General features: G+C 38.5%; 1 protein-coding gene across 2 annotated transcripts in view; it reads right to left on the bottom strand.

Moving 5' to 3' along the window:
• Positions 1–20,181, bottom strand: part of WWC2 (WW and C2 domain containing 2) — a 94,753-nt gene that overhangs the window by 27,451 nt on the left and 47,121 nt on the right. For both annotated transcript variants that reach the window (XM_059469887.1, XM_059469889.1), the window contains 8 exons: positions 19,490–19,566; positions 14,805–14,884; positions 11,979–12,108; positions 11,161–11,307; positions 10,025–10,098; positions 6,753–6,995; positions 2,020–2,109; positions 491–1,098 (listed from right to left, as the gene is read on the bottom strand). In XM_059469887.1, coding sequence (XP_059325870.1) covers positions 491–1,098; positions 2,020–2,109; positions 6,753–6,995; positions 10,025–10,098; positions 11,161–11,307; positions 11,979–12,108; positions 14,805–14,884; positions 19,490–19,566 — 1,449 coding nt within the window. The remainder of the gene's footprint in view (positions 1–490; positions 1,099–2,019; positions 2,110–6,752; positions 6,996–10,024; positions 10,099–11,160; positions 11,308–11,978; positions 12,109–14,804; positions 14,885–19,489; positions 19,567–20,181) is intronic.

Genomic DNA, 20,181 nt, shown 5'->3' on the forward strand with positions numbered 1-20,181 from the left:
TCTTTCAGTGACAGCAGGCTCAAATAATTAGATACACATAACACATAATTTACAGTCTAGAAGTCTCTTTTACTGAGGATGTCAGTTTCTAACTTACTCTTCAATGAGAAAAAAAGTATCTGATTTCAAGTTACCAAAAAACCAGCAGAGGGTGTTTGCTCTATATCCATACATCCTGATAGAACTTAGGAACAGCATGCATCCTCCCTGCTTTCAAAAGCCAGCTTCAGGTTTTTGTGTTACTGTTTTCATGACAGATTGCAATACGTGAACTTGCCTTCTAAAATAGCTATTGAAAAATATGGACAGAATCAGGGTGATTGCAGCTCTCTGCAGCCAAAACTAGAAGTTAGGTAACATCCCTCAGAAACATGCAAGTGCATGCTGATCAAGATACTCTTCAGTTACACAACATACCTGCTCATTTCAAGTGCCAGCTGTTAATTTTCATGTTGCACATACATTTGACATTAGAATTTTTTTTAATTACCTGAACTTCCTTCGTGTAGAGAAGGCAGAGGCTGCCTAACGTTTAGACTTTTATCATCTGTAGGAGTCTGAGATCCTGCTCTGGCTTCAGAGTCCAGTAATATTTGGTTCTCACAGAAGCTAATGCCTGCAAAATCACCTGAAAGGTCAGAGTCTTCAAAGTCCGTAGTGAGGTGATGCAGAGGGGAGTTTTGAGCTGACACTGAAAATGCAGCTTCTAAAACCAAAGGGGAGCCTGGGGGGGACAAGGAGGAGAGAGAGGATCTGGAAGACAGTGATGTCACAGATTTGGGAGGTTCAGTCAATTTGGGATGATCTGCAGCTGAAGGAGAGTCACTGTAACCAAGTCTCCCATGGGAACTGACCACTTCATTTTCATGAATAGTAGTGATAGGCCCTGAAGGAATGTAACCAGTTTTTTCTTGCAACATGAAATCAAGTTTGTACTGATAGTCCAAATCTGTAATTTGCTCGCCTTGGTTATAGTAGAGATCCGTGGAGCTGAGCGAGTTTAGCGAGCCTCTACTTGATGTGTTCAGAGATCCCCGGCTGGATGCGAGGGATCCCAAACTGCTCCCTGAAGACACAGATAACGTGCTGGCTGAGAGGCTGCAAACAAAGCACAAACACATGCTGATGTTACTGAACTAAACCAGCACAAAGCAGAACAAAGAGAGGGAAGCTTGACTGAATCTGCCTTGTAACAGATCACAACCAAAGGCTGCTTGGGGCATTATGGTTTTTAAGCACCTATACCTGGCTTAGCTCAGTGTGCCCAACCTGCACACTACCAGGGCAATTTACTCTGCCTTTGGCCACCTGCCTAAACCCCTTTTCTTCTGGAGAAGGCTGCAGATTTGACAAGCTGGCCTGGCAGTAACAGCAGCCTTCTCAGCTGTTATATCCCACTGGAAACCTGCTCCACTCTGATGTGGGTGCTTGTATGGTCAATGTGACAGCACAGGGATCCCCAAGATGGAGCTTATGACAGCAGAGGAGCATTGCCACCTCTAGAGCAAGTCGTGCAGCCCACCCTACGCCCAAGCGCCTGTGAAGATGCCAGATATACAATTTAGAGCAGAACTGCTTCCCATCTGCATGACAACACACACTCCATGTTCACAGTAAATCCAACTATGTAAATTATGGGAAAGGCTGGAACATGCAGTCTTGTCCTGTTAATAACAGCAGATAGGGAGTCCTGCTGGGCCAGAGAAACTGAGTGCCACTGCCTTGGTTCTGGAGGACTGCTGGGAAAAAATGTCAGGAAAAGTAATTCAAGCAGGCCCTTCTAAACACTTAAAATATATTTACTGAACGATAACAGAACTATCAACTTAGAAAATTTCCCGAAATTCTAAAAGTACTCCAGGTTTGCATGGTGACAAAACACTTTAAGCTATTACATTTGCATTTTTTTTACTTTAATATATTTTGCTGAGCTTCCAGCTAAGAGATAAGCCTAAGAATGAAGTTGAGACATCCAGATCTACTACAAAACAGGTTTTACATCATGCAGTACAGTCTCACCTCCTAAGTTGTGAATACAAATAGGTAGTTAACTTTGTAGTTTCTTCAAGTTTCTGTACCAGCTCTTTTCTTCTGTCCTCCAATTTTAATCTGCAAAAATATGTACATATTAGTTTAGGAAAGCATTACAGAATAGGCTAGAACATTTTATAGATAAAAAAGAAACAAAGTGAAGATTCCTCATTTTTTTTTATCAGGTTGCCAGTGACTAAAATCCAAAATAGTGTGTTAGCTCTCAGTCTGATCATAAAACCCCAACTGCTTCAGCAGAGTGACTTTACCTGCAGAATACCAAGAACTGTAACAAACCTGCTGAGTGTACAAGCAAGCACAGGGTTGGGACATTCACACTGTACCAAGGGGAACATGCACCCAATAAAAAAAGTAACAAATGAGCACTGGGAAAATAGCTGCAACTTCAGGATAATACGATCTGCACTCATGCAGTTTTTAAAAGCCACACTGCAGACTCCCTCCTAACTTAATATAGTTCCAGGGAAAAAAAATAAAACAAAACCAACCAACAAAACCAGGAAAACCAAAAGAACACCAATACCAGTAATACCAGTATTATTTTTGATAACTTGAAGTTTAAAATCAAAGCACTCCCTTTAATTTCAGAATCTTTATATAGAGATAAAGCACAGCAAATCAAAGCATCATTCAGTGAAAGGTTCTGAGATTATAGACCATATTTAGGAGTCCTTGATTGAGATTTCTACATTCCCAACAGCTTTGTCAGCACCTCAGAGCCACACAGCATTGTAATGCTCATCATCAAGTTCACCTTTATGAGAAGGCAGGATTTATTGCCTCCTGCTTTATCTAGAACAGCTCTAAAGCCACAAAATGGGGAACTCTCCTATTCCTCTTGGATAGGAGAAATGATTCACTAACGTTTAGAGTGATTTCCCTTCCTCTTTTAATTCCTTTTTATCACTCCATTTACACTAAATAAATTGCTTGCTTTCAGTGGTTTCAGCTAAAATCCTCCTGTAGTTGTGGATTACTATCTTCTCCTCTAGGCCTTGCTCAGTCAACTGATACATCGCAAGCTCTCCAGCTACTAATCTGAGAAACAAGAAACATCAACCATTGCTTTCTTACACAAAATGAATCAACTGAATTAGATACTCAAGAGTGCTCAGAATTCACTCCCTTTGAACATCAGATACCAGCAAAGTACATTAAGTCCCTGATTCAGCAAAGCATGAAAAGCACTTGCTTACACCCATGCTTATTCAGCGAGCAAATGTGGGTTATGCAAAGGTGAATAAGTTACCCTGAGGTCAGCCAGGGTGTGACTTCCACTCCACTGCCCACGCCACAGTGCTCTCACACTGCAGTGATGTGCTCATCTGCCAATACCTGCTAAGGCTGTTAAAAGCATACACAGTATTTCATTCTGTGGAAGACATGCACACAGGTTTCCACACCAGGAATTATGTTCATCTATAGTATCAGACACTCTTTCCAATAATTTTACTATTTATCCATGCTTTCTGTCTAATTGTAAAGCCTAATCTATCCTGCTTTTCCCAATCAAGAGTGCTCTTCACTAGCTCTTCTGTGGCTTTTCAGTAGTAAGCTATGATTTTTTCCTCAAGGAAGAAGCATAGAAATTGCTCTGTGTTCAACTACTAATGGCAGAAGATGGGAAAAAAAATAAAAGCTTAGGAATTGCTCTGAATGAAGTCCTCAAAAAAAGCCACCTTGAGAGAGACATTATAGCAACTGAATTCGTACTACTGAATTAAAAGGTTTCATTGGTTTTTGTCTCAAAAGCACAATTAATTGTTTTCTGTTACCATCTTAAGGAGGTTGATAAACATAATTTATCCCTTATAATTTAGCACCTGAAAAAAATTCTTTCCTGGAAGTAATTTGATCTACTAGTAATTAAATACAATTGTTAAGACCTGCAGGCTAATGTCAGAAAGATGCTAGTCACAAATCTCAAACACAAGCCAAGTGATGAATCACTTGTGGAAGTTTGAGGAAATGCAGGAAGTTTATGATCTCACAACAAATTTATGCAGTTTATGATCTCACAACAAATTGAGATTCAGATAAAGTTTTTTCATCCTACATCCGGCAAAATGGAAAAAAACCCCAACAACCCAGCTCCAAAACTTTCAGACAATGAACCTTCCTTCTTTATAGCACAAGCAGGAACTACAGTATCCACAAACCCATGTGTAAACACCTAAACAACCATTGTGGAATCTGTTCTGACACGGGCCTCTCTCTGTCTCTCTTGTTTGCACCACTTCTATTTAAATCAATCTGTTCCTCCTTGCAGGAGGGACTTCAGTGTTAGTGAGACATCTTTCTCTTTTGATCATATACTGTAACATTGCTGAGAGGTGCAGTGAATATTTAAAGAAAATACATATAAAAGGTAAAGTGCACATAGCTAACCTTTCAATGCAGACTTAGGTGGGCATGTTTGTGACAGGAACAAGAGCAGGTGCCCGTTTTGCAGGCAACAGCACAATCAATCAAGTACTTAAATCATGGACCTGTTCAAATGGCTGTGCTTACTTGGGAGATGCTGCCAAGGATTAAAGCAATAATGGAACTCAGAGGCAAGAAAGTAGCAAGTAGTTCTCAACATTTTCACAATCCAGTTATTTCTACACAGTTGCTTTAAGGCTTCTTAAAGCAGCCAGAGTATGCCCTGTCTCTGCCTTTTTGAAGTTGATATGTTATGATCTACACTCTCCTTCTGTAAATTGAATCCATGTACATCTACTAGTGGCAATTTCAGCATCCTGCACCAAAATAACCCAGGGCTATGCTATAATGTTTTTGTTTTAAGTCAGAGCACGTCTCCTGTTTCTTTTCCCCTTAGAAATAAAAACCCCCAAATCACTAAACCAAATGAAAGAACCCTCATTGCATTAAGCTCTGGCATAATCCACAGCTTCTTATGCTGCTGCTTCATTATTATTACCTGTGAAGACACTGCAAACTGAAGGCATTAATGGAACCTCATAGAAGAAAATGGTAATGCAACAATAGCACAATATTTTGAAGATGGCATGGCTCCTCCACTGAGAACGGAGAGGAGAATCTCCCTCATCTCCATGAAACAAAATCCTGCTGATCAATCTGGTACAATTAAATGTATTCTTTTTAAATTAACATTTTAGACAAAGTTTCATCATCTGAATCCTTCTGAAAAAGAAGATTCACTTTATGTTTATAGTAGACAAATCAGAAATAATCCTCAAAATAGCCTCATGTGAAAGAATTTATGTGCTCTGAAGTCACCAAAGGAGACAGATTTAATATAAACAGTTGAAGCCAGAAATTCACTGGAGACTCACTGGAATAACAAAAAAGCAACCCAGAAGCCGCTCTAAGTGCTACTTCAATCAACAGAGCTCAACATACTGTACATTAACTTCATGAAATAAAGCCCAAACACTCCAAATTTTCAGGATTAAAAATCAAAGGAAAAAAGTTTGAGGAAAAGAGAGGGGGGAAAAGGAAGCTCTAACAACTCATTCTGTCACTACACATGGAAAATTCATTTCTTCTTGACAATGGGGGACAATTTTACTTGCCCTTGGTACTCCAAGTTTGGCACCTGACATGTATGGGAAAGCAGGTGCAGAACTTACTTTGCACTAAAGCAAATCCCAAGCACAAAATTCAGACACCAGCTACCTATTTATAGCTTGAGTCAAGATTTAGCTATACAACAGCATATTATCAAAACCTTAGATTCAATTTACCTTAGACAGGCAGCTTCTCCTGTGAAAATATAGTTCCCCTCTTCTAAAACATATTTGCATTATTAACATACTGCAATTTAAACTATAATAAAGTGTAAAAATGTTTTAAAAATATTGCATAAAACACACATTTGTCCTTCCTAAGCAAAAAACTTCCTTGTTACTCAGCTAGAATTTAGGACTCAGCTTCTAATCCTATAACAGGAATTTGGCCATACAGCACACTGGAGCAACAGCAGGTGTTTCCTAGTAGAGGGAAGTAAGAAAGCCACACAATGCTGATTGTATTACTTCAGTAAGGTATACTACACTGATACACACAATGACATTTTGTGTTTATTGCATTTTATGTGGGCTAGAGGTGCCCTAAATTTATTTCCACTTAGAGCTGATGAAAAGTCCATCTGTGACAGTCAGCTTTGATTTTCTCAAAGTCTGAATACAGCTAAAAACAATTTACTGTGAGAGTAGCTACCCTTACTAGTTAGGTAGCACCAAGTTAGGAAAGTTTTGCAGCAATTATCCTTCTCATCTGAACTTTTGGGGATTTTCCCCCTTTTTGTTGCATTTTTGTGCATAATAAAACTCACAATGAAAGGCTTCAGATGTTGCAACAATCAAGATAATCTTTGTAACCTGAGTTCAAACAGTTTACAGCTATTATCAGAAACGAGTGAATGATGTATTGCCTTCCCGCTGGTGTGTTGACATTCCTCAGTTATTTAACATCTGTCACAGGCATTTTCATGCTGCTAACAAATGCAGAGCAACTGATACTGCAGAGCAGATACAGGGTGTTCACATTCTCTCACAGTACTGAAGACTTCTTTGTTTCTCTGCCCATTGGGCTAATAACAAATTTAATTAAGACCTACATAGAACAGTCACTGAAGGAAAACAGCCCATCAAGGCATAGTTCAGGGTGTGCAATGAGTACAAAGGTTAGATGCAGAAAGCAGCATTTAATATTAGCAAAAAGCAACCACTTACCTTTCAGCAAGTGCTTGGCTGGGTGTGCTTTTCACAGACACCAGCTCTTCCTCAAGCCTCTTCCTTTCTGCTTCTAGCTGCTCTAGCTCATCTTGAGTCCGTTTCCGTGGTGTAACAAACTGAAGCTCCTTTAAAAGCTCTTCTTTTTCATTGATTAACATCAGTTTTTCCTTTTCCACATCCAGTGCTCCAGGCCAGGCTTCACTATCTAGCTTAGAGAGTTCAATCTTCAAATTAGCCATGCTAAAATAAAACAAAGCAGATTTACTTGAGTCCAGCACAGCACACAAAGCCCAGGAAAGAGAGAAGCAATACAATATTTTGAAACCTATCAGGATATAACAACATTTTATACCTCAAGGCCCTACTTTATGTTTTGTTTCACAAGAACACAGACTATGCCAGCGAATCAGGCCACATGCATATGCATTAAAAATTAGTTGCTCCTATTCCAGTTCAAGTAGAAGTCACAATGTTATTAAAAGCTTTATTGAAAGCAATCTGTCTGCTAACATAGCAGTGGCACCATGCTTTACTCATTCACGAGTATGATGGATTTCTCCTACGTTGTGGGAGGCTGAGGGCTCCTCAGAAAAGACACGGCCATGGTGAAAGAATGTGCACCACAGCAAGGTGCTCACTGCAGCAAATCTTAAAACAAAAGCATTGCTCTTGTATGAAATTAAAGGAAAAGGCAATACAACAGTAGCTACCTAAAGAGAAAAGACATGAACTCAACAGTTTGAGTTTGTGCCACTGCTGTTCCCATTGCAGTAGGGGGGGATCAAGACCACCAAAGCTCCTGAAGCCCTCAGTCCATTTCCAGAAAGGCCTGGAAGAACACACTGCTCATGATAGCTAATTTGCATAGAAACTGAGAAATGTAACTGCAGGGCAGGGCAAGCCTGGCTATAAACAGGTACCCCCACAGGCACCCCAGGCCCTTGGACACCCCATCAGATGGACTGATGCTAGGGCCAGGGCTGGTGATGTTTGTTTGTTTCCTTGCTCTCTTTCTTCTTTTCTCCCCTTTTCCAATTTCATCCTACCCCCTACTAAAAATCCATCACCACTTGTTTATAATAGGAGGTCAGGGACTGACATCCCAATTTCCAGGCCATTTGTATAATTTACTAATACAAGTTCCTAAGTTTTTGCTGACTCTTTGACTTTTGTCATTCCTTTTCCACCATGGGCATCTATGAATCTTGGGTGCTCTTTTCCCCTTAAGGGTGGGATGCCACAACAAGCCAAAAAGGAGTATTAGCCAGATCTTCACTACATCAGGAGAGGATTGTCAGCATGCTGTGTCAGATCCTTTTGAATAACCATTGCAACTGAATTCAGCATAGTCATGAACACTCCACCTCTTCAAGACATTCTGATGGCTAAGCAATGTCAAATCTGCAATGTACAAAATTATCTGATAATTTTCAAGTAGAGATATTCACTTACAAGATCCTCTCTTCATCTTAGCTATTTTACCACAAAATAATTGAGAATTCGCACCTTTAGTATTTCAGAGAAGATGGTCAACACTTATTAAATGACAGTGATGGTTACACTGGCCACAATACTTGGAGAAGGGGTATAATTAGGCACTGAACTTCATGTGCAAACTGGTATGTATCTTCATTATTCCAAGTTACATACATTGAAATTTCAACCCACATTCTTGGCTAAGTAATTTGTGAGAAAGAAAGATCCTGTGCTGCAGTACTCCACACTCTGAGCACTATGCTGTTTCTCCTTTTTTTCTCTTTTCCCCCACACCCCAAGATAGAAGTGGCAAACTGACTTCCTTCAAGGAAGCTTTTTGTTCCTACAAAAGATGCAATGCTGGGACTTCCTGGTATCAAGACACAGGCAGAACATAGGGTGATCAGGTTTTGGATCAATGATGCCTGGGAAACAAAGCCACCTATCTCCATGTAAGTGACCAACTGACAATTAACGTTATGTACATGATGATTCTGAGCCAAAATCATACATGTTCAATATTGAACAAGCACAATAGCCTTGGTGTTCTCTGATGAATGCGCTGATTATACAATGAGGTTTTATGATCCATGATGAGCATATAGAGAATTACTGTCATTACTGGTAAGGACGGTAGCTACTACCCTTTAGGAGGAAGTATACATTTGAAATTAGGCAAAAAACCAGTCATGCAGACTCCTGCCTTTAAAACTTAAAAACAACTAAGCTGTTACTTGGTACTTTTAACTTGCAGATTTATTTTTGTAGTTTTTTAATGATCATGCCACAGTTTTCCAACTAAAATAATATTTAAACCTCAGATGAAATGTCATTCTAGGCACAGTTTTCATCTGGGGAAGAACACAATTTTTTAACTTTGTTGCTTTGTTTAGTTCTTCATAGTTTAAAAAACTCCAAAATTTTAGGCTTGGAATAGTACTTAGATTTCTATTTCCCTTAAATTACAAAGAACCTCCACAAAAAAGCAATAAGGCTTCTGAATAGCTGACAAATAATTTGCCGACAAGTATTAGAAAATAACACCACACAAGAGTACTATCCCAGTGGTAAATCTTGCCCAGTATTATGCAGCACTTCTGGTGCACCAGAAGATGTCATTTGAACCCTGAATGTTCTGCTTCCTGATGCCCATTTTTCAGTGCTGTGGCAATTCATCAAGATGGCACCACTTCCACGGGCAAGCACCACAGAACTTTATTTGAAAGGCATTCCACATTCATCAGCGGAGCAGCTCCTGACTTCTTTTCTCCTCAAATTAAACTAATGAAAAAAAAAGCCAACCCATAGTGATAACAAGTTTTCAAATTATCCAAAGTCCCAAAGGAAAAAAGAAATAATTAAGCCTGCTAAATCTGTACTGGAAGTCTGAAGCAACTGTAAAAATGATGAGCCTTCAGTGGTACAGTAAAGTGAAATTATGATCCTGAAAAAGGATATAATAGACATAAATAACCTGGTGACTGCTTTCCTCAGAAAGCCAGCTCACTCTATTCCCTTAATCCTGGAACAGCCAGGAATTTGTCAGCGTTTTAATTTTGTTTCACAACACATCCCGTTTAGCAGTAAGGAACAGCCGCAGCGTTCCCGAGCGCTGCAGTCCCCGGCAGGGTGCGCAGCGGTGCCGCCCGCTGGATGTCGCTGCGAGCCCGGCCTTGGAGCCGCGGGCACCGGCAGCTTCCCGGGCAGCAGGAGCTTCCCGGCCCCGCGGGCACCGGCAGCTTCCCGGGCAGCGGGCGCCTCCCGGCCCCGCACGCTCCCACCGCCCCCGTTACCTTCGCTTGGCCTCTTCGTACTGCAGACTGAGTCTGACCTTCTCTGCTAAATTCGATCTATTTCTTGCTCCGATCTGTTGAGGGAACAAAACCAACACCAAACAAAAAAAGTAGCCTCGTTGCCGTGCAAAGGTTTTAAACGAACCAACTAAACCCAGACAGATGCTAGAAAAATTATAAGTTAAAGAAAAATAAAACTACCACCCTGCCCCTGCAGCCAGCCCCACACTTGCTGTTAAATGCCTAGTTCTCATCTACTCAGCTGTACAAAACACTGCTGTTTTCTTCTGAGCCACTTCATACATTTTTAGCTACTGTACCATCAAGTGCCGATATTCCATCACTGTAAAGCCAGACCTTTTACTTTTCAAAGAATTTTCTCTTTCACTTTTCAAAGAATTTACTTTCTTACTTTTCAAAGAATTCTTGCAGTGACTGCACTGAAAATTCTGATCTACTATGAATTCTGTTGAACTCAGAGTTTAGAACTATGTCAGTGCATTTCAAAGTTAGACTTTAATAAATTTGTTACAAAACATAGACAAGCTCTTTGTCTGAAAAACCTTGTACACTCTCTCTCTTACAACCTTAGCTTGCAGAATGTCAAAGAAGGTATCAAAAATAAACAGCCTTCTGTGTATATAAAATATAGTATCAGTGAAAAAAGGTTTTACGATATCACTGAACACTAATCACTAAGTAGCTCCATGAACAGTTTTTCAGCCGTGTGAAACGAAATTGTGCATTTAAATTCTGATATATTTTTCCTGAAAATTAAAAAAAAAATTCATCTTCACATTTAATAGGTCTGTAAAGTGAAACATATCCTATAGATAAATAAAAAAATATCCTATGCACCTCTCCTGATCTTCACTGTACTGCTACTATTTGACTAAATGAGATTTTCATAAATGCTTTGTGACAGATGTATAAAGTTTATCTGAATCTTGATTTAAAATTCAAGGGCAAAAAACCAGAAAAGTAATTCTAGCATGAGTGATTCTAAGTAATTCTGTGAAACAAGTACCCATATATATGCTATCTGCAGCAGCAAACAGCCATTTGGTTCCAATTCCATTAACAGTAGCATTCTTCTTCAACTTCTCTTTACACTGGACAAAATGAAAAAAGCTCACCTCACCAGAAATGTCAGTCTGAGACCCTGTATCCAGAGTTTGTCTAGGAAAACACAGCTGTGAGTTTACAGAGCTGGAACTCAAGTCTGGTTCAGATGTTTCAGTGGTTTGATTAACATTGAATTTTTCCCTCAGCTTTGCAAGACTCTGTCCAGGAATCAGAGAAAGAAAGTGGCATTAAAGTTCCTTTGCACTTTACCATGTTTATACCAGTTTATCTCCAAAAGATATTTACATAAAAGACTCCATGATAAAAATTCTGGGTTTATTTCAAATTAAGCAACCCATCCTTTTAATCAAGCCATTCATAGGTGACACTAAGGATGACCAACACCTGTGAAAATGTAAAAGCTACTCATTTGGGTTTGTGTCTGTTTTAGGACTTTGTGTTTTTTAATTTGTCAAGCAATTATGAGTTTTGCTGAAAAGAAAAAAAAAACTAAAAAGGAAATTTGCTTTCAAGTATGGAAATAGGAAAATTTATTTTAGGAAAACTTTCATTGATTTACAAAATGGTCAGGCATCTCAGAATATATCAATTTTGTCCACTTAATATTCTAAATTTTACTTTAGAGGTAACATATGCATTGTACCTTAATTCAAGTTCCAAAAAAATCTATATTCTCTGACACAGAGCAGTTTTTGAACTAGGAATGTCACAGGCTTCAGTTTCTGCATCTGAAACTTAATTTTAATACTAGTTTGGCCCAAAAAGTTTTGAGAATCCCTTAAAAGTATAAAATGTGAAGTATTTATCATCAGGGAAGTGAGTCATGTTAAAACAAATCCACACAAAACTTCCATTAATCAACCAATACCTTCATTAAATCTTGTTTTTCTCTCTCGCCTGAAGTGATCGCCTTTCGGATGGACTTCAGCTCCTTCAGGATGGCTTTGGCCTCACTAAGCTCATATCCACTCTGGCCTCCAGACATTTTTTGGTCAATTCTGTGGAAAGACAGAATATTAACAGCAGATAGAGAAAATCATGCTAATGTCTCTGCTGTTCTACTTCAGGCAGAAGCTGAGTTAGAGAACAGAAGGGAAGGAGGTGAGATACTGTTTCTTTCAACAGCCATGGAAAGAAAAAATGACATTGAAATCTCCATTCAAATACAATTTAATCCTTGGCAAAAATGTCAGGGAGCACAGAGTTATTGCTGACAATATTGTCAAAATTCCCATTCCAACCATAACTCTCTGCAGCATAAAGCAGCTTTTGGATACACCTTTCATACTAATAACTGTTTGTGCTCCTTACAGAAGCAGAATTTATTTCAAGTAGTCTCCTTCCACCCAAACCCACAATGGGACACAGGCAGACAGGCTGGCTTCTTGGTACTAATCAGCCTTTCTGAGCAGAAACATAGCCAGCACCATTCTTGTCTCGGCTTCCCTCTAGTTCACTCTAATCCTGGGCATTAACTGTCTGGAACAGCTGTTCTGCTCAGCCAGTCACCAGGCTCTCTTTATTCACAAAATCTCTGGATAATTAATACCATATGTCATAGATTGGACAATTCCTGAACTTAAATTCCTGAACTACGAATGATTTTTGAAACTGAAACCTGAAAGTAATAAAAGGCAATCCTAAACTTAGAGATAAAAAGATGATTCATTTTAGTATTTCCATATTTCCTTCAAGAACTACAGTTTGTAAACACATTTCTCTGGTTTCTAGTTTAACAGAGTATTTCATAGCATCATGAAAATGACTGCAGCTGTGCTTCAAAAATTAAAACCAACCAACAGCCATCTTGATAAAAGTCAAGCATTTACTAGAGAATAAACTCCTGTATAATACAATTGGTTTTCTGTTTTTTATCATCATCCATCATCTTTTCTGGAAGTTAACAGCCTTGTCAGTGAGGAGTGAACAAACCAGAAATGGTCATGAGCATCCCCAGCAAGAACAGCAACTTGCACACAACACCTGTAACTGTATTCTATTTTTCTTAAAGTTTTAGCCACAAAAATATCCAAGTTCTAAAGTAGTCTGTAAAGCTGTAAGCATGTCTGTTCTCCTTTCCTACATTCCAGTTTTTGAGAAAACTAAACTGCATTTGTGTAAGGAAATTACCTCTGTGACTTGGCAATCATTCCTATTCAAGGACATATTTATTTTAGCTTGAAAGTTCCTCGAGCTCTTTCATAGGCAGGCACTTACTGTCTGACAACTCTCAATTTTTGGTAACTTACCAGGTTGCTAAGGTCAAATAGATACAGGATACACCAACAATTGGGATCATGAATGAACGGTTGGGTAATACAACACATGCTGTCTAGTAATATGACATGCCACATTCAAATTGCTACTGCTTTCTTCTGTATATAATTAAGATAGACAAGAAGGATCTCTGATATATAAGATATTCCATCATCCTGTTTTAAATTAATGGGATTAGTACTGTTTGAAAGTGGCTGACTGAATTTTAAAAACAAACGTCCATTGTGTTTCTGTGGAATGCTGTTGACAGTTTCTGAAACATGCTTTGGATTCCTATCAAAATGGCTTGTGAGCAAGCTGCTTTAAAACAATTCTTCATTGTTGAATTAATATAATAAAACCAGCATGATTGGCTAACCTTTAATCCTGGGACAGCAGCAAGAGTTTTTATTACCTTAAGCTTTAGAATCAATATGTCTTTCTTCTTTTAAATTTTACTATAAATGAGATCTGATTCATGGTTAAATTCAATCAACTACCCTTGCTGGTGTGTATATATTTAAGTAACAGACAAATCTTACATTTCTGTTTTAGTCAAAATGAAGGAGGATAGAGACTTAACTGGCATCTTCCTAATGTGCTCAGGATTGCTTCTGCTACTGGAACCAGTGTACTAAGGGCAAGCAGCTCAGCATTTAACTGTGGAAATGTATCCTTAATGTATGGGTACAATGTGGAAAACAGCTAGCATAAATAAATTCCTCTTCACTTTACTCAAGAAAACACACTTGTTAGCAAGGTTTCCTGTGCAGCAAGTCCTTTATGGTGACAGTTCCAGTAATATTTAGCATTTTAGGGCCTATGTTGTAAGGCAGGAGCAGCAGAGAGTTCTTAGACTGAAAAAATTAATTCCCTAGTAATCTAACTGGTTAAATACCCAGAAAGTTCACCCAGTTCAGCATCAGCCCTTTGGACACCAGGCATCCCAGCAACTGGAACAAAGAAAGGCACGTCTCTAATCCTCAAATTGTGACTAATTTCCAGCCCTGCAGAGTTGTGTACCATTTGTACCTCCAAGAGCAGCACCTTTCTCTTTCTTTTGAGCTCATAGGTGGGGAAAGAGGAAAGAAAGACCTAAGTATCTCTTCAAAAATTAAAAAAAAAATTAAATCTGACACAGAAAGCAGCTAATTTTGTCCTTAGGTCCCCTGACCACTGCCCTTTTTTCTGAGTCTTTGTAACATAAGCTACCCTATTAAAAAAAAAAAAAAAAAAAAAGAGGGGAGACAAATTTCTTATGTTAAAACTTGCACAAAAAGGCTGCCATTTCCATAGATTTCCCATTCCCAAACAGAGATATTAGATTCTCCTTTTTCTCCACAATAATTTTCTCAGATAAAACAGATTCAATTCAGTGCCAAAGAAAAGAAACCTGGTGACTGAATTAAGTCAGTTCCTACTATTTTCATTTACTCACTGTTGCAGTGTTTCAAAGCCCTGCTCCTTGTACAGCAGCTCTTGCTTCATCTGAGAGAGTTCTCTCTTCAGCTTCTTAACCTTGTGTGTTAAATCAAAGCAAGAGTTAGAAAATTCCTCTTGTTAAACGATGTAACACATGGCTTTAAACAATTAAAGTATGCACTACATCACATGAGAGAAGAAGAGTAAATTGCTCTACTGACACACATTAAAAAAAAAAGGATCTTATCTCTTCCTGATGTCTATGGGCAACATGCTTTAGTATTAAAGGGACACAAGCAGATTAAATCACATTCCTTATTTGTATTGATACCACACTGTGTTATTAAACCTGAGAGAACTTTAACAAGTAATTTACTTCTCACTTGTTAAGCATGCATTCCAACTGTCCTACAGGGACATGCCTGTTTACTTTTAGTTTTATTATATTTTCACTTTATAATTCCTGGAAGCTGTTCAGTCATTTGCACTGTAAAAGACAAAATGGACTCTTTTTTTCCCTAGGAACCATCCATTCTTTTAAAGCTTTACAGACACTGGATCTCTAAATATATAATTCACACTTATTTAATCCAAAGACAAAAATCACTACAGAATGAGAATCACAAATATAGGTGTCTATTTAATAAAAATGTCTTGGGAAAAATATTCCCTACTCTCCTTAAATCTGCATGGTCAATTGTTTCTTAACCTTAATACTGCTATTTGAGATGTCAGCTGAAATATTTATGAATCAAGATTAAATTAAAGATTAATCAAGATTAATATTTACAAAATATTTATGAATCAAGATTAAATTAAAAAATCCTCCATATTATTTTCAATGTCGTATTTCCCAAATGTATGAAACAAAGTTTTAGGAACCACCTAAAAATGAATGTACTTAAACACAAATTAATCATCAACACACCCATAGAGACAAATGCCTACTTCAAGTGTGGAGTCCAAGATTTTGGCATTTATACACCTACAGCTGGCTCGTTTGCACTCTACATACTAGCCAGATATTGTTAGGCTTTCTAATTTTCCAGTCATTAAGGTGAAAAAAGGAAAAGCTAAAAGTCCACTTCTGTCATCTACCTCTGTAACATTCTTGCTTGTTTTTATAAGCTACTAAGATGCTCAAATCTTGAAAAATGTATTATACTAACATCATGAACTTAGACCACTTTAACTGAAATTAATTTCAAAATATGCCTCCAAGACATTTTGTATCCATATCCCCTTAGACTTCCTACTTGCTGATATTCTTCAAATAAAAATAATTTAAAAGAATTTAAAAAAAAGTATAATTCCCAGTATGCCAGGTAACTAAAAGTGCTCAGCATCAGCAGCTTCTGCAGTTCAACAAGAGACTTAAAATGCTTTACATTTCTAAAATAACTGGTGATTTACTCAGTCTTTGTAGGGGGTTGTGAATGATACTTAGACATTCCAGCTTGCAGTTTCTGGCTAATGTATTTTCTATGACAGAAATAAAATGCTTTTAATCTCCATTTTCTTCAAAGCGAAATCTGTTCTCTGGATGAGGGGTTGTGTTCAGGCTTTTGGAAACTCTCATGCTATCATCACTAGTTGCTTTACTTGACAGAAAACAGTTTTTATTTTGACCATACTGAATAGTTAGCATGACAAATAGACAATTTCTTCAATATACATTCAGTGCTGCTTGACTATTTTCTCCTTGACTAGTATGAAAACTCCAAGAATAATTTCTCAAGTGTTCTGATCAAGGTTAAGGAAAATGAACAGATATCACCTCTGTGTTCCAGCTAAAGTGATGTGTAAAATATGAAACAAGTCTGAATTTTTCTGAAAAATACTGAAGAATAGCTAAACGTTTCCCTTTCAAAATCAGAAACATGTATTTATATTAATAACAGAAAGCACACATTTGATTTCAACTCAGAGGATTGCATCTCTCATAAACTCTTACATTTTTGCTCAAGATCATCTTCTGAGTGTCCTCTGCTGCACTTCATCATCATTTCATTATCAGGAAATGTGAGTTGGGTGCATTATCCTAGAAGGATGTGACCTACATCGTAATATAGCCTCTGTGTTTACTGCATCAGCCCTGCATTAAACTATTCTTAGGCTCCTTGTCTTCTCCTTCAAAACTTTCGTGTAATTCCTGCTTTTTCACAACTCTTCACTTGTTCTAACATTCACCCTCTTCCTATTGCTTCTGCACATCATCCTCAGTGACCTGACAGATCTCTCTTTCCTACTCCCAACCACATCTTCAAGCAGGCTCCCATGCTAACCCCTTTCCATTCCCAGCACTCAAGTCCTACAGGAACAACACGGCCACCTTCCCCAGCCACTCCACCCCTTGTTATTTTATAAAGGTGCATTTCCTACTCCCTTGCTGCATGTGCATAAAACTTACTGTGATCACATATGCTTTGTGCTGTTTGAGTTATCTTGCTGATTGCTAATTAAGACCCCAAATGGCCCCACTCAAGAAGTCTACTGCAGGATGTGATCCCTCAGTCTTAGTCTGGTGAGAAAAATATTTCTTCTCCTTCTTTTTTCATTTTACAGGTGTCTGATTTCTGTTATATTCTCTCCATGACCTATTGCACAACAGGCAGTTCATGTATCCAGAAGGCTCCACACATGTTTATTACACACAAGGAAAAGGCCAAAGGCCAATTCAGAACTTCCTCCAATGCTGTTTCCCCCTCCAGCCACCATTAACCTGATGATCCCAGTAAGCTTCAGATACTGTCAGGCAAAGAAATAGGTTTAGTACAACTGATCTAACAAAGTGCAAAATCTAAGTAGCTGGCTGGCAGCTTACTAATGACTTTTTTTCTTATTAAGTCCATGCATGCATATACTGCAAAATGCCCAAAGCTGGCATATTAGCAAGCATCTTCCAACATTCAAATAAGGGTAAACTGCGGAAACAGCCATACCTCTCTTGCCATCTTCCATGACAACCACTTTCCAGCCCTAGCATCACAGGGTTCCACTTTTTCTTATCTCAGTTCTCATATCCAGTGGCTTTGGATGACCACACACTTTATGCTGATACAGATACTCTTGGACTGCACCCTTCTAAACTCTGCAGACAAGATTCAGGTCACCTATTTTAGGCACATATGCAGGACTATGCAATGCCAATAAATCAGGAACCAGCAGGGTATTAGGCTTCTTGACTCCAAGAAACAGTGAAGAGAGGAAAGCACTTCCAAAAAGTGATAAACATATCTGACTCACCTTGGTTAGCAATCTGTAGATCTGCAGTCAATGCTACGGGGAAAAAGTGAGCACAGAACCATGCCTGAATTTTGCCCTCTTGAAAAGCAGATGAGTATACTTAAATTTTGTCATGTTTAGTTCTTCAACCACACTGTCCATTTCCTAAATATACTGGTGCTTGCCTTGCCAAAGGAAGCATCTGTTACTGCTCCACTCATTTTAGAAAGAAGCTATTGCCTTGTTTCTTCTTCCTTGTTCCTGATAAGGTCCTTACTGCCTTTGATTCCCCCTACTAAGCTTACAAAATTTTTCTTTCCACCTCCAGCATTTGAATAAGTTCCCTTACTGATCACCATCCCTTTGCCTTAATGGATAAGGGACTACAAATTGAGATTGGTAAGGATAAACAGGTGTAGTCAGGAGGGCAACATCCAGACACGAGTTTTAGAGAGCACTCCATCACACATCATTCCTACTAGGTTTTAAAAGTTTAACGAGCACAGTTCCTTTCAGACATAAATTGTTTAGATTCCTAATCACAACTCTTACTGCAGGTGAAGGAGCATGTTACTCTCTGGGGCTTCTATGAGTGCTGCTCTGTGCACAAACCAGGACAAGGCAAAGGAAGAGCTGAGTAAATGCTGTCACTTGCGCTGCTTCTGCTCCCCTGGAGTCTGTACTTCAGCCCACATGGAAGAACTGTGCTGTGAGGTGCTATCTTTTTAACATGCAGACTTTAATGTATTTTTTTTCATTACTAATTACAGAAAGTTTAGGCTATCCATAAAGCATTATATGCCACAGCTGAAATAAATGAAATCCCCATAGATATTTTAAAAGTCTTGCACACCAGTTCTTCCCTATTAAAGAAAATTCACTAGGGACTAACCTGTGAATGAAAGTTCTTTCTATGGAGTTTGTTACTGACTGTACTGAACACAGCTGACCAAAGCATGGATTTGTGCTCATTAATTTCAAAATCTAAACACAGACTTTCATCCTTGATCTGAACTGCTCCATTTTGACATAACAGAGGGGTTTCGCACCATTATTGACAAGTATTTTTCAAACCAACAGAAACTTCTGAGGCAGTTCAAGCAGCTAATGATGCATTTCTCACAGAAGAAAGATTGTGTAAAAACAGTCATCTAGCTGCAGCTCACCTTAGCCTACTCTTTCCTATTTTTACTCTTCCTTTAGAAAACAAAGGCATACAATTGAAGATAATTATCATATTTATTTAAACCTACATCTAATTAGAATATCTGTCAAAGTTTCCCAAAAAAGTGTTATCTGACAGTACCAGAGACAGCTTTAAAAATTAATTTTAAACCTCTGAATGGTATCTAATTAGAATATTAGGAGGATTCAGTACCAGGGTACAAGACACATCTGCTAGTTCAAGCTATGCTTATTCTATAATCATAAACTTGGCAGACAGAATCCAAATGAAGATGAATTAAGGACTCTCACCCTTAATCTTGTAGTGGAGATTTCAGCCTTCAGAATGTCAGGGTCATACTTTGTGCTTGATGAAGAGCCTGAAAACACTTTTAAAAAAAAAGTTAAAAAGACAAATATTTAAGTACTTTTAGATCACTAATTAGTCCCTTCCTTGATGAATCCACATTGATCAAAACCATACAATGTGCTCAAAAACATAATGCTTTAAAAGTTAGCCTTTTATAGAGCAGTCAGCATTGCAGCATGGCAATAACTATTGAATAATCAAGATTTTCCCCTTTTTCCCTCCACCACTATATGGTATCTCTTCTCCTTTACTTATCCCAGTATCCTTAAGTAGAACTCATTCTCCCTGACATCCTATTTCTTGGTGCCTGTTCCCATTCTTCTAGCTGAGCAACCTTCACTTTCTTCCTGAAAGTTGTAATTTCTAAGGAAATCTCAGGAAAGCAGAAGATTTATTCAGAAGTCTCAGAGATCTGGCACTCAGTTCTCCCACAGATGTACCTGCTCCTTTCATACACTACTGCTAACAGAGGTGTTTGGCCAATAACAGGCCTCTGATATTGCTTTTCCAGATGTTGATTCCCTGCCCAGGAAAACAGCCTGTATACTCCACCTGGTCACAGCACACAGGTCACAAAATTACTGTCTGCTCTTCCTATAAATAATCAACACATTCCCTTCTTGGTCTATTGCAG

This window comes from Ammospiza nelsoni, chromosome 4, assembly GCF_027579445.1.
Source record: "Ammospiza nelsoni isolate bAmmNel1 chromosome 4, bAmmNel1.pri, whole genome shotgun sequence".
Taxonomy (NCBI): domain Eukaryota; kingdom Metazoa; phylum Chordata; class Aves; order Passeriformes; family Passerellidae; genus Ammospiza; species Ammospiza nelsoni.